We start from the raw sequence: 15,534 nt of genomic DNA on the forward strand, positions 1-15,534 counted from the left end.
TTTAAGTGGAGGCAGAACCACTAAGATGCTCCAAAGCCTCAAACAGAACTGACGGAGGTGAAGTGAACTCGGCTCAACTCGGTGTGAAGGATGGGAAACCCAATGTCCAGCAGAGGAAGAATTAGATTCTGGTCGTTTTCTGTGAGCCCCACTCTGTCAGAACACTTGAATCATCCCGGTGATGCCATCTCTCCATCACCAACCTCGGAAAAAAAAAAGTTATTTTTTTCTTTCTTTCTTTAATTTCAACCGTTGACGGTGCCGCCGTCGTCGCCACGGTAACGAAACAACAACACAGGACATCCACGTGCGACGTGTGACATAACATTTGTTTCCAGGCGCCGGGCAGATTTTTCCCAGAGTAGCCCTACGGACCCACAGGCCTGGCCCACTGCTCTGCTTTTGTGTTTCTTCCCTTTTTGAGGTCGAGGTAGAAAAAAAAACCCTAAAAAAAAACTGGTTGCACAACATGACGAACGCAGCAGCAGCCCTTCTGCGGGGCTCATCTCGTTGGGAATGGGGTTGAAACACATTTTTTGCAACTTATTTCATACTTGCAGGTTTTTCCCACAGAGTGCTGTTTTCCTTTTGTTTGAATAACGCTTTCTTTCCCCTTTTCCTTTCTTCTTCCTTTCGTCCCATCCAGCTTTCCCTCGTCTTTTTTCCATTGCATAATTGCAGCCGCTCTCCGTTGGTCCCTCTCTTCTGGCCTAAAGCTTAAAAAGCTCAGAAAGTCCCACCAATGTTATGACTTCAACTTTCCACTTTATGTGTGTCCTAGCAGAGGGAACAAAGTACCATCAAAACAGTTAGCATTCTTGTGTGATGTAACCTTCTTTGCTGTGCACTAAATAGAAATCCTTGTGCAAGACTGGCACAATATTGTCGGAGCATTAAAAGTGAGAGTTCAGGATTAAGTGATTCAATCAAAGTGCAGAACACAGAAAGCTACTTATCCTTTTGTTTCATGCTTTAAGACACAACTAAATAACAAATCTTTCCAGTGACTGCACTGCATTTAACATTTATCTTGCATTCAATGCACCACTCAAGCTTACACATCTCAGACCTAAATGTTGTTTTTCAGCTTCCCTCCGATGTTTTAAAATGACTTTTATTCTCAAAGATCTGAAATCCTCTGCACCGTCATACAGCTGCAGGTGGGTGCTGCGTCTGTGGAAAGACTCCATCAGAAGGCTCCATCACTAAGTAAGGAGTGAAGAAACATATACAGCAGGTCGGTAATCAAATCAACTTAAGCACTAAGCCCATTAGGGAATAAATCGAATTTGGTCTATCAGTCAGAAACTGCACCGCTGCATTTTAGAATTCAATTTAGGACAAAAATAAGTTTGTGATTATCAGCTGCAGCCGTGTGGCTGCTGATAGCCTTTTTGCACTGGCTGTTCCAGACAGGTGTTTAATCTTTGTGCCTATAGAGCCGGAGTGGGAGCTCAGAGTCGATGCTCATCCGGGTCGGCGTCTGAACTCGATGCACGTAAAGCCAAATTTATGATTACCATGTCAATTCAATTCAAGATACAGTCCAGATTACAATTAGGGCTGGGCGAGTTAACTCGTTATTATCGCGTTAACTCGCTAATTATTTAACGCCGATAAATATTTTATCGCGCATTTACACAGTTTTTATTATTTATTTTATTTTGTAAAAGTCTGTTGCTGTCTGCTGTGGAACCGGAAAAGAAAGTAATCGGCGGATCCACCAAACATGGAGAAGGGTACAGAACTTTTAGTCGGCCATTTTCATTTTAAAGTTCTTCCAGACGGCGGAGTCCACAGAACCAAAGTCATCTGTAAACACTGCCAAGTTGAATTGTCTTCTCAGCGTAGTAGTTCCAGTCTAAAATATCACTTAAAGGCAAAACACACAACTGATAGCAGCAAGTCATTCAAGGAAACAGACAGTGGAGCGAGGCTTCTACATAAAAACTACAGAAAGATGCTGATGTTAAAAGTGTGTTTGCACAACAAATGTTATGGCACTTTCATTCATATGGCAGCACATTTAAAATAAAGCTAAATGCTAAAAGCTATACACTACTTTTGGATTCATTTTTGGATTCTGCGTACAAATGCGATTAATCGTGATTAATCAGGGAAATCATGTGATTTATTAGATTAAACATTTTAATCGTTGCCCAGCCCTAATTACAATCCGATTCATCCGAATAAAATTATATTACGATCAAATTAAATTCATTCGGTTGCAAATTTTTCCGATTCATACAAAAAAGATAAAAGAAGAGCTGCATCGCCAAGGAAACCAACAGACTGCATAGAAGGTTTTCTTTAATCCCCCGTCCTGAGCGTGCACGAGGTGACGGTGGAGAGAAAAAACTCCCTTTTAACAGGAAGAAACCTCCATCAGAACCAGAACCAGGAAGGGCGGCCGTCGGCCTCGACCGGCTGGGGGCTGAGAGGACAGAAAAGAGGGGACAACAAGCACCGTAACACCAGGCCAGGGACACCTGCTGAGAGAGAGAAACACAAGTTACTGACAACGATGATGTCACACGTACATGGAGGGGAAAGAGAGCAGAGGGAGGAGAGGTGCATCATGGGAGCTCCCACAGCGAGTTCACTCGTGCAAAAAGGCTTCTGTGACACTAAATTTCAAGATCTCAATCAGTCCTCGAGGGACTAATGCATGCAGCCCAAAAAATTAACCCCGTTAAAGCTGTTATGACTTCTAATTTTAACCAAAGGAACTTATTGCCTCGCGCCAATTAGAATTATTACTTATGTAACCAGCAAAAGAGTATCCATGAAGGTGACAGCTGCTTTGTAAAAGATCTTTTTAATAATTTAAACACTGAATAAAAGCAGTTGCATTGCCTCAACCTAACCAGGAAGTCACAAAATTGTTTAACAAAAATATTTTCATGTAACTCAGACGTGGGGGAAACAAAAAGGAATGTACTGGTCACAAGCTCGTGTCAGGCGAAGGTGTACGGTTGATGCCATCCACTGCATGCTCCAGTTCCAACTTCCAAAAAGTCGTGGCGAGAAGCTCCTCTCTGTCCAATAACAGACAGATCAATAGAAATTTGGATCTTATCACTGTCTCTGTGGAAGTGTTTTACATCAAAAACATGGTTTCACCTGCAACAAATGCATAGCCAGTCATGCACAGCATGAGCAGGACACACAGAAAGAGAAGGGAGGCTTTTTGCTGCTGTATTAAGGTTTACAATATGATTTATTACAACTTTAAGGGTTTGGTGTGCATGATGTAGAGAGATATAGTTTAATTTAACGGAACGCTTCCCACCTAATCTCAAACTCTCGAGTCAGGGTTTAGTTTGTTTCCTCATAAGAGGCATAATGGTAGGTTTGGCAACCCACAAATTCTTTGTCCACAAACTGCTGAGTTTAAGGCAAAGAAAAGACAGAAATGGATCATTTTACAATTGTTTGGAGAGAAAATGTTTAAAAAAAATCAGTTTTATTCATGCAATTGCAGTAAAATATTAATCAACTGTGGCTTGCTAGCGGATATATTTAGTTTTATGTATGTTCAGTACACATTTCAAACCAATTACGAAATTAAATAATAGTGAGGTTTAGAAAGATTTGCAGAAACTGTGTAATTAAAGTCCAGGGGCCAAAAATGAAAACATCACAACAACAAAAAGTACTTACAAGAGAGTTTTAGGATTCTGTGAGATCTAATTACGATAAAATATTTCATGTGATTTTCATAAAATTCAATGCAAAACTGTGTTTGCCGCCGGTCCGTTTGGTCATCCCTTGGTGTGTTATGTCTGTCAGTTTGATGCTTTCACCTGATTGGTCAGACCCATTTATGACACATGGGAAAGACAGCATGAATGGGTTACTGATTGGGCAGTGACAAGTGACGTCAGGTCCTAATACCGGAAGTTGTATTCTCACACACTGGCGCGGAAACCGAAAGAAATGAATGAGACATGGCTGAAAATTACCCCAAATCCAAACTTAAACGTAAGAAGCTTTCCGTTAAAGAGTTAAATTCAGAAAAAACGGACGGCGGAACAGCGAAGAGGAACGATTCGACTTTCTCCCACAGCACCGGGACCGGGAACAGCGAGGGGTGAGTCCGTTTGTCCGGGTTAAAAACAGCCGTGTTTGAAGTTTTATGTGAGAACCCCGTTAACAGATTTGTGAAAGCCAAAGAAAAAAAAAACATGAACAAGGAGACATAACTGAAGACTTTTGTGTTAAACGTGTGAAATTCAGCCTGCGCGTGATTAAACTGGAGCTCGTTCTGGTGAATTATTTCAGGTGCAGGACGAATTAAAGGTGCTCACATTTGGTCAAATATCAACATGAGCATGCCTTATTCTCTCTTTGCCATGGAGACATTTAGTCGTCTGATTTTTGGGAAATATAAAACCAATATAATAACTTATTTTTCAATAAGTTATTATATCTGGGTTATAACCCATCCTATAAACCCGTCTTTGTCTCGGTTTACATGCATGGGAGATAAAAAAATCGACTAATTGACCAAAGTAGGTCCCATTCTGATAAGTGTATGAAAAACTTTCAAAACATCCTGCTGCCTCTAGCCTCCTCTTTCCATGTAAGTCCAGCTGAATTCACCGCACAGACGCTGTCTTTAAGCTACTTTAACGGGGGTTCTGTCAGATGAGGCTGTGGTTATATAAATCAGGTTTTTATTAGAGCAGAGCGACAGCCTGGAAAAGCTTTAAGTGAGCGTGGGTCGTCTTCATGAGCAGATTTTCTGTCTGACAAAAGAAACATATGTGAATGAGAGCAGCTTAAACTGGAAATTTAGCTGTAAAATGATTCACCTGTCTGAGTCCAGTGGAGCGTAAACATGCAGCGCAGTTTCAAAGTTGTTTAACAAGTGTTAGAAATACAGTGAGAACTAGGGCTGGTTCCTAAATCGATTCGATTTCGATTCATAAGGTCCTGAATCGATTAATCACGATTCAATTTGATACAAATTGTATTAAGGCATTGTTTCTTAATGTGCAAAAATGATAATAATAATGGTAACAAAACTAAAAGTAAACTTAAACGATCTAAAGTCAAGTCCTATTATTGTGACTTTTTTCTCACTTGGTAATTGTGAGATTTTTGTGCAGGAAAAGGAGCTCATTGAAGTGATCTGGGGTTTGGCAGCTACTTTTTGCAGTGAAAACACCCTCTCCGATGCAATACTGGTCCCTGGGACACAAAGGTATGGCTTCGCCAGGCGAGCCAACAGTGGATACGCACTCATCAGTCAGATGTTTACGTTGCACCATAACGTAGTGTGGATCGAGCACACGAACGAGCCGCTTGAAGCCTTCGTTTTCCACTACCGAGTACGGGCGTAAATCTTTGCAGACAAAACTTGCAATGGCCTCTGTTATATTTGTCTTATATCTTTATGGCCAGCGGAGAATCGGCTGGTAATGTTAGCGATTCCCTCAGTTTCTTTTGTTTTGCCCCGGACGGCTTGTTGGCGGAAGCTAATGTTAGCGTAGTGTGATAAAGTGGTTTCTGAGGTTTGGAGTATTTCGACAATAACTGAGCTCCGCTTGGCAGATCTTGCAAACCACTTTGGTTTTATCCAACTCTTTGTCCTTTTGTTGTTTTAAAACCGAAATGGTTCCAGACCTCAGACTTAAGTTGGGGCGGCTTGCTGAGAGTTTTACCTGCGTCGGCCATCTTGCAAGCTTGTGCGCTTGAATGACAAGCAGATGTAAACACGCCACTGTTGCATCACGCACGAGACCACTTGGGTTAACTTCATGGGGAAAATAAATAAATAATCGATCTCATGCCCTACAAATCGCTTTTGCAAAATTTAAAATGAAATAGATTGAATCGTTTTGTTTTTTTTTACCCAGCCATAGGGAGAACATTATGTAGTGAAAAACAAAGGCAGATAAATAATGAAAGTGAGAAATATAGGAAGCCAGCAGGGTTAAAAATGTGAAGCTGTGATGTCACTGTGGGTCTCCTATTGGCTGCTCCTGTCCAGCTCTTCCTGAAAGGGGCGTGGTCAACAGCAGCTACTTAATTTAAAGCTACAGACACTGAAACGGCCCGTATGGACGGCTCCAAACATCAGGCGTGAGACTGAATGATCGGTGGGGTCGTACCAGCTAAAACTCATCCACAGATGTCTGATACTTGCATTAACGGGTTAAAAAAGGTGAAGAAAGGTGTGGTTATCCAACTTATTTCAGGGCTGTGTTCACGTTTACATCAATGCTGATCAGAGCTGGAGCCACAAAACACTCATCATTGTGCTGATTGTACGGAAGCCCAGAGCGGATGTGGTACGTGTAAACTTTTTTTTGATGGTTTTCTCAAGATAATGAGATAAATAACTCGTTATCTCGAAAAACGAAATGCTTGTCACACCAGCAGGATTTGCTTTGTGCATTGTTACACAAACGCTCCACATTCCATGTTTGATTCATAGGCTACTTTATTCAGTTTTCAATGAAAGGGGGTAAAAATGGGTAAAAACCTTTGCCAGAAATACATATAAACACATTTAAACAGGGGCGGACTGGGGAGAAAAACTGGCCTCGAAAACCATCGGTAAATTAACTCGTTATCTCGAGAAAACCATCAGAAAAAAATTTATACGTACCACGTCTGCTCTGGGCTTCCGTATAATTGTACCTTTTTCCTTTAAAGACAAAAGCCAGATGTTAGTGAGTATTTTACGTTTTGGCAAAGGGACTCTAGATTATTGAGTGGAGATGTTACAGTGGGGTTGAGCCAAATGATTCGGAACAATTTAGAATATTTTTAACCTTTTTTATATTAGGAAATGAGAGCATGAGATTTAACACTCAATGGTTGTCACATTTGTTCATATAAACTTCACCTTCCTTAACTGAATGAAATCATCTCCTCTCTGACATAATAAAGCATTTTAAGGTGGTATTAGATTCTACAGCAGCTGTTCACAAACTATGTATGACTAACACTAAGAGTTTAAGAACACATATGAGCTTTTCTACGAACCAACATGCTCCTGAATTTCATACATTTGATTTGGAAAAAATAATAATTCCTTCATTATTTCCCCAAAAAATGAGGCAGATTTGAGCCTTTGCTGTTAATGTATGCAGAATACAATCCACGTTAGTTTCTCTCTTTTCTTTTCTTTTCTTTTAAGCAAAAGAAGACAATGTGCGCCAGATCAAAGGGGAACAGCATGAATAATTTCAGTGTCGGATAAAAAATGCATTGGAAATATTTTTAAAAAGAATAACAACCGATTAAAAATTAAAACATTTTTGATTAACTTCAAAAATCTGTGGAAAGGCGTCACGTTTTTTTTATGTTGACGTGTTGCACTGGATGCAGGCAGGAGGTTAGCGGTGTGTAACAGTGTGTGTGTGTGATGCAGGTCTGCGCTCCCAGCAGCAGCAGCCTGGTGGAACACACCGCGGCCCCCCGCTGTGGAGAGCCTCTGGGCGTTCGCACTCAAGTCTGCTCTGCCGTACCTGGAGGAGCAGCGCTGGGACCTGGTTCCTGATCTCCCCCTTCCACCTGCAGCGGTACGTTGCATTACATCAGTCCTGTGGAGGATTGAACTACACATACAAGTTTCTTCAGACGGGCTCAAACATCCAGAGTTCAGACGCAGAGACACACCGACTGCAACTTTCTTGGCCAATTCGACTTTTCTTTTTCTTAAAGGAGAAGTTTCCATCCTCACATTTACCAGTTGGACCACAGACACTTGGGTTGTGTTCGAAACCGCATACTTCTCCTACTACTCATACTAACTTTAACTTTTTTTAAGTTCCCGGATGCATACTAGATTCGCCGAAATGTTGGGTATGCATCATGAGGTTACTACTCGTACTCAAACTACCCAAGATGCAACGTAACGTGACGTCGCCGATCATCATTTCCTGTCAAAACGGCAGTTTCAAGCTAGCTACAACGAGGGTAGGTTCACTTCCTGTTTTCAAAACAAAAGCACCAATTGTATCGTAATGGCTTTCCCTGTGATAAAAGGCAACGTGTATTTTATTTTGTGAAAATAACCGGAAGTGCGTTGCTCACTACGGCTAGCTTTAATAGCGCCGAATTCGTGGGAGCAAAATTGTAAACAGCCGGTATTTTGTCAGGTTTTCAACACGTTGGGGATCTAAACGACTACTTTCTCGCCTGAAAATGTTTCAAACGTTGCTAAAGTTTACAGAGTTTAGAGCTTAAGTGAAATTAGCTTCAGGCCCGCTAATTTCGGCTCGGGCAGGAGCGAAATGCATTGTGGGTAAACGCTCTGCATACTGTCTGATCGATCAGTATGTAGTATGCGGTTTCGAACACAGCCTCTTTCCCTTTTTTAAGGCACACCTGGTGGTTAATGCACACAGACGAAGGTTAAATCAGGGCCGAGCGGGACTCTCAGTCCTGCCGAACTGCAACAAAAAGGTGTAAAAGTTTTCTGTGACAGTCAACTCCGACATGTTTCCTAAGTCTAATGAAGCAGAAGGACGGCAGCATCGATGGGGACAGTGTTCCAACAGCATCGAACACATTTTAAAGGGATAGTTCGCCTCTTTTGACATGAAGCTGTATGACATCCCATATTAGCAACATCATTTATGAACATTTTCTTACCCCCTGCTGCGTCCTGTGAGCCGAGTTCCAGCCTCGTTTTGGCGTTGATGAAGGTAGTCCGGCTAGTTGGCTGGGGTTTAAAAAATAAAGCGTTTTGCTTCTCAAAACAATATGCGTTCAAAAGAGTAATACATTTGCATCACAAAATTTTCTCTCCCTTCATATCACTGCCTGCTGCCGCGCCTGTTACGGTGTTTGTTGCTCGGTCTACAGGATGGTGAAGACCTGGACATGTGGTGGAACTGGGTTTGATCGGTGTGTTTCTTTGGAGTTGTGGCTCCAGCAAGCTGCATATTTGCAGCAGCACAGTCCTTGGCAATCTTAATCGTGATGTCAGCCATTCGTCTGTCTCCACTAGGATATCTACACGTTCTCGGAGCACACGCTCTCTTCCAAGAGCCTGACGGAAAAGTAGCAAGTGAGCAGCTGGTTATACTTCCCTTTGACCTTGTTATATCCAGAGTCAAATTAACCTTCAATTAGTGCAGAATTTAAGTCAAACAGAATAATGTCAGCATCATTATGGGATATAATGTATATATTAATTTATGTTTGCTTCAAAGTAATTAAATATACAATCCATTAGTCAAGCAAACTTGATTGGAATCACAGCGGACTATTTTAGGAAACTCCTACAACAGGTCTGGGTTACTAAATTCTGTAAAATACGAAAAGATTGGTGAATGCGCAAATTCTCTTAAATCACTTGTACGCGCGATTTAAGAACAAATCTGTGCATACGAACGGTTGTTGCATGAGTCCCATTGTTCATAAATGATATTGCTAGTATGGGATGTCATGCAGCTTCATGTTAAGAGGCGAACTATCCCTTTAAGCACAAACCGTCTAAAAAATGTTTGTTTTTTACATCTTGGAAGTGATTTTTCAGATGCTTCTCCTGCTTTCTAACTGTTAGGAAAGTCGTCTTCAGATTAAATTGTGAATTTACTGCCAACATACTGCCCGTTTTATTCAATCAAATCAAATCAAATTTATTTGTATAGCACATTTCATGTACAAACAGTTCAAAGTGCTTTACATAAAATAAAAGCATTGCAGCAGGGAGTGCAAGAAGCATTAAAAATACATAAAAGAATATAAAGAGAAACAAATAAAATCATTTAAATGAATTTAAAAACAGGCAACAGTCTAGATAAGTTAAAAGATATTTCATGCATAGATACATGAGAAAAGAAATGTTTTTAACCTGGATTTAAAAATGTCTCCATTTGGTGAAAGTTTAATCTCCACTGGCAGTTTGTTCCACTTGTTCGCAGCATAACAGCTAAATGCTGCTTCTCCATGTTTAGTCTGGACTCTGGGCTGGACCAGCTGACCTGAGTCCTTGGATCTCAGAGCTCTGCTGGCTTTATATTCTCTGAACAGATCACAGATGTAAACCATCAGCAGGCTTTTAAAATCTATTCTGTGACTGACTGGAAGCCAGAGTAAAGATTTTAAAGCTGCTGTGATGTGTTCAGATCTCTTAGTCCGGGTTAAAACTCCAGCAGCAGCGTTCTGGATGAGCTGCAGATGTTTAATGCTCTTTTTGGGAAGTCCAGTTAAAAGAGCGTTACAGTGATGGAGTCTGCTGGAGATGAATGCATGGAGGAGTTTCTCCTGGTCTTTTTGGGAGAGGAAACCTTTAATTCTGTTGATGTTTCTGAGGTGGTAAAAAGCTGCCTTGGTGACAGCTTTGATGTGGCTGCTGAAAGTCAGATCTGAGTCTATCAACACTCCGAGGTTACCGACTTGGTCAGTGATTGTAAGGTCCCGAGTCTCAAGATATTTACCAACGCTGACCCTCTTCTCTTTGCTACCAAACAGAATGATCTCAGTTTTGTCTTCATTTAATTGTAGAAAATTCTCTCTCATCCAGGTGTTTACTTCCTTCAGACACTGACACAGTACATCTGCTGGGCTGCAGTCGTCCGGTGACAGAGACACATAAAGTTGTGTATCGTCTGCATAACTGTGATAATTGATGTTAAAGTTCTGCAATATCTGACCCAAAGGGAGCATATACAAGTTAAACAGAAGAGGTCCAAGAATTGACCCCTGGGGGACTCCACAAGTCATGGCCACTCGCTCAGATTCATAGCTGCCAATTGTAACAAAATAACTCCGGCCTTCTAAGTAGGACCTGAACCAGTTAAGGACCGCTCCAGAAAGTCCAACCCAGTTTTCCAGCCTGTGCAACAGGATTCTGTGATCTACAGTATCAAACGCAGCGCTGAGGTCCAACAGGACCAGGACTGAAACATTACCAGAATCAGTATTCAACCTGATGTCGTTTAACACTTTGACCAGAGCTGTTTCAGTGCTGTGATGATGTCTGAAGCCTGATTGAAAGTTATCAAGACTTCCACTTTCATTCAGAAAGTCGTTGAGCTGGTTAAATACAACTTTCTCAATAATCTTAGATATAAAAGAGAGATTAGAGACAGGTCTGTAGCTGTTCATCATAGAGGCGTCCAGAGTTCTCTTCTTTAGGAGTGGCTTAATGGCAGCTGTCTTTAGTGACTTGGGAAAAATGCCCGATGCCAGTGAGCTGTTAACTATTCGTAGGAGATCACTTTCTACTGAGGTAAAAACAGTTTTTAAAAAGTCGGATGGTATTATGTCTAGAGAACAAGTTGTTGATTTCAGCTGCCGAACTGTTTCCTCTAGGATTTTTAAATTAACAATATTAAATTGTGACATAACGTCAGCGTTATTTCTAGGTTTTAGACACAGATTAGTTTTCTTGTATTCAACACGTCTTCTTCTTATAATCAAACTACAGAAACACGATCATAACTGGAGCCATTAGGTGTTTAGAGCAGAATCACTCCTTTTTATTCCTGATGAATGTGGCTCGAGTTATTCTGCGCTCTGTTGCTGAGATCCAGGGAACAGCTCGTTGTCGTTTATTTAAATCTCTTACGTCGGCCATCTGCTCTCCTGTCCGTGTCGCTGCAGCAGCCCCCGTCACTGAAGTCGGATGAACTGCGGTGGTGTGACCTCTGCGGCGAGGTCGGGCCCTTCCCAGGATCTTCACGGAGCCTCGGCTCCTCCCAGCGGGACCTCCTCGTACAGACCAAACCTGCAGCAGACCCACCTGACAGTCCCGAGTGTCCTGATCCTCAGACGGCTTCTCCTCCAGCCCTCCTCAGCAGAACACAGCGGCCGTCTGTCCACAGGTGGGAGGAAGAGGAGGAGGAGGAGGAGGAGGAGGCGGCGGCGGCATCCTCATCAGCAGCAGCAGGACGATCGAGTGTCGGAGGACAACGTAAAGAGGCCGGACCGCTGAGCAGGCAGCTTCTCACACAGTGGCTGAAGGCATCTGCCCGCTCGCCTCCCCCCGGGGAACGAGAGGAGGAGCAGAGGAGCGGTGCAGGAGCGAGGCTTCACAGCTGTCCCATGTGTTTACAGATGTTCCCTGCTGGGTAAGAGCTGCGCATCACTTTGTTTTCCCACTAAAAGTTTAACCTCAAGATTCTTTCTCGTCAGTTCGTGCTCCTGTAGCATAATGCTAATGCTAATAATAATAATAATAATAGTGATAAAATGGATTAAAGTGGATGAATGTGTCTTTAACTGTGTTAGCTGTACATTGGCTCAGTTTGCTTAAAGGGATAGTTCGCCTCTTTTGACATGAAGCTGTATGACATCCGATACTAGCAACATCATTTCTGAACATCTTCTTACCCCCTGCTGCGTCCTGTGAGCAGAGTTCCAGCCTCGTTTTGGTGTTGATGAAGGTAGTCCGGCTAGTTGGCTGGGGTTTAAAAAATAAAGCGTTTTGCTTCTCAAAACAATATGCGTTCAAAAGAGTAATACATTTGCATCACAAAATGGTTCTCCAGGAAAAAGTCAGACCTCACAATCGCTTGGTCCTATTTTCTCTCCCTTCGTATCACTGCCTGCTGCCGCCTGCCGACAGCCGAGCCTGTTACAGTGTTTACTGCTCGGTCTGCACTTCGGTCTGCACTTCGGTCTACACAGCAGGCAGTGATACGAAGGGAGAGAAAATAGGGCCAAAGCAACCACTGACCAAAATAAAACGGCTTACAGTGCAGCTGATCTCATTTAAGATTAAGATTAATTAAGATCCGATTTATTGGTCATGCATACACACGAAATTTGTCCTCCGCTTTTAACCCATCCAGGTTGGGTTAACCTGGATGCGGTGGGCAGCCTTTCTCAGCTGTGCCGGCTCGTCATTGGTCAGATCTGCAGCTGGTTAGTTGTCCCGTCTCCTTACTGAGCCACAGACTTTCTCATGTCTCTCCTGTAACAACAGGCCTGGTTTCCAGCACAGAGGACGGGTGTCTGCAGCCGGGCTGCCGCGCAGGTTCACATATTTTCCACCTGTTTTCTGCAGGCATTGATTTCTTTGCATCGATTGTGCAAAAAAACAAACAAAACAAGATAACAGGCCTTGTACAGAAGAAACTTTGGTATTTCTCTGCTTTCATGTCTCCATTACAGAGCAAATTGATAAATAAAAGGCTTCTTTTTTTCTGTTTTTACTTTTGGAAACCCCATGTTGGCACAGTCGGAGCCCCAGTCCCTATTCGGCCCTTTGGCCTTTTGCCTCCAGTTTGCAGGGACAAGGTGCCCCTTTTGGGAATCGAGTAGTGGTCATGTAAGCATCCAGATGGCCCCAAACACCCCAGCTGAAGATTAACATTCCCTCTGTGGAAGTTTGAAGTTTGGGCTGTGCCGGCACAGACTGTGTGCATCAGTATGTGCTCATCACGCGCTCCTTGTCAGCACCTTGTTCCCGTCTCTCTCCAGGTTCACACAGATGGACTGTGACGGCCACCTGGCCCAGTGTCTGTCGGAGACCAACGTGGACGTGACCTGGTGAGCCGGCGGGCTGCTGGCTGCTGGCCAGGATCTGCAGGGAGCCCAGATGCCTCGCACGCTCTCCGGGATCACGGAGGAGGACACAGCTCTGCAAAGACTGAGTTATTTCCACACAGAGACCCGGGGGTTGAAGCTGAGGGGGCGTCACATCTTCTGAGGTGGGAGGCATCCATCTTTTTCCTTCCTTCCCTTCGTGTCTCTTGCTTTCTTTAAACCCGCTTCAGGAACCGTCTGAACACGTGTGCGCCTCCACAGCAGCCGGCTTTGCCCTCATTCTTTGACTTCCAACCACCTTCGTCTCCTTATAAAGCTGAGCGGTGGAACCAAATGCCCCGCGTTGCCATTACACCATTATCTTCATCAACTCTTCATGTGTGAGCGGCACGAAGAGGATTCTCAACAAAGAATACTCCGGTTGGCGTATCCTTCCTCCAGGTAAGAGGAGACGAGGAGCCTGAAACGTCTGCACATGAGAAAACTGAAGTTTTTCTTTGGACATTAGCTGTTTTTCTACTCCAGTCCTCGTACCGGACCACTTTCAGAAGATTTGTTCTTGTTTAAAAGCCACGAAACACTGAGCTACGAATCATTCAGCTATAAAAAAAAAATGACACCAAACTCAAGGGATGAACCAATAAGCATGTTTGCACGATGGTAGAAAAAGCACGTAAACATGCTAATCTGACCAGAATCATACGAACACACCCAGATAATAATGTGGTGGGGGGGGGGGGCTGAATCACTGCTGCGTGAGTTCAACTGAGCCGAGGGGCTCTGAACATGCTCAAAAGTTCCTTCTTTTTGTATCTTATCGTGAAAACGGAAAAGCATTAATGTATACGAATAAAGCTGCTCTCATTCACATACTTTATGTTTCTGTTTGTCAGAAACCGGAACTAAAGTGTTAAAGAACTGTCACTCTGCTCTAATAAAATCCTGATTTTATAACCACAGCCTCATCATTCCAGTTATACTTCCGGGTAAGATGAGTCAAGCTGCAACCAAAGCTCAACTGATTGGTGGGTCGACGCATAACAGACAACTTAGCAAAGAAGCCATTTTAAACTGGATCTTTAGGCACTTTGTTCCCAGCAGCCTGTCACAGAGACACATCATTTGTTCCCATTTCTTTAGCTGCATGTGTGAAAAACAGCAAAAATAACACAGTGTGACAGACAGAAAACAGGATTTCTGCAGCAACAAGGTGAGTCCCAAAGAGCTGTTAGCTGAAAACTTGGCATATCTCAGCATGGTGTGCAGTGTGTCCTTAAAACATTTGAGGAAACTGGACAAGTGGAGGACAGAAGAAGAAGTGTCAGGCCTAAAGAACTATCTCCAGCAGATGAACAGGATCTGAAAGTGATGTCCTTAAGAAAGAGGAAAACATCCAGCAAAGACCTGACACAGGAGCTGAGAGATGCATCTGGACCTTCAGCTGATCCATCTGCTGTTGGCCCAAGCCTCATCAGAAATGGGCTCCATGGAAGGGTGGCTGTCAGGAAGCCGTTCTTAAGGAAGGGAAACAGGGAGAAAAGGCTGAGCTGTGCCAAAGGACACAAGAAGTGGGCTGAAAATCAGTCAGTGGGGTTACATGGCACTGAAAGGATCGGATTATTGGCTAAATTACAGTCAGACTGAGTTATTAAGTGCATGTAGACACCTTAATCGGACTAAGAATTGGATCGGATTCAGACCCCGAGATAACTGGGTTGAAAGTCTCTCTAAACCTGCTTGTAGACGCTGAAGCTCGTGGTGAATCAGACTTTGCGTTCTGCGCATGCTCCAGATGTTTTCCCGGGGTCGTGACCCGGAAGTCAAAGGAGACAATATTCCTGTTGTTGTCGCCGTCAGAAAGAAACAAACAACGCGATGGAGAATGCTCCGTTGGGCATCGAGTTTGTGCAACAAGCAGCTCATCACAGAGCAAATGTAGAGGGACGTAGCTTCATCTGGCTCTGCGTTCTCCATCTTTCTCCAATGCCTGAGTTTGTTGTTGTTGTTGGTGGTGAAGAGGTCAACAGGAAGTGTCTCTATTAGCAACAGCTGGAATGGGTACAGCGCCACCTA

General features: G+C 43.2%; 1 protein-coding gene across 2 annotated transcripts; it reads left to right on the forward strand.

The window, feature by feature from the left end:
- Positions 1-3,923: 3,923 nt before the first annotated feature.
- LOC142390174 (uncharacterized) lies at positions 3,924-14,310 on the forward strand. 2 transcript variants are annotated; one of them, XM_075475550.1, is made up of 4 exons: positions 3,924-4,093; positions 7,388-7,538; positions 11,575-12,041; positions 13,396-14,310. In XM_075475550.1, exons 1-4 carry the CDS (start codon positions 3,951-3,953, stop codon positions 13,466-13,468), a joined length of 834 nt encoding a protein of 277 aa, XP_075331665.1. In that variant the 5' UTR covers positions 3,924-3,950; the 3' UTR covers positions 13,469-14,310. The 2 variants fall into 2 exon arrangements, with proteins under 2 accessions (XP_075331665.1, XP_075331666.1); XM_075475551.1 differs by having other exon boundaries at positions 11,578-12,041.
- The last annotated feature ends 1,224 nt before the right edge of the window (positions 14,311-15,534 follow it).

This window comes from Odontesthes bonariensis, chromosome 10 (assembly GCF_027942865.1).
Source record: "Odontesthes bonariensis isolate fOdoBon6 chromosome 10, fOdoBon6.hap1, whole genome shotgun sequence".
Taxonomy (NCBI): domain Eukaryota; kingdom Metazoa; phylum Chordata; class Actinopteri; order Atheriniformes; family Atherinopsidae; genus Odontesthes; species Odontesthes bonariensis.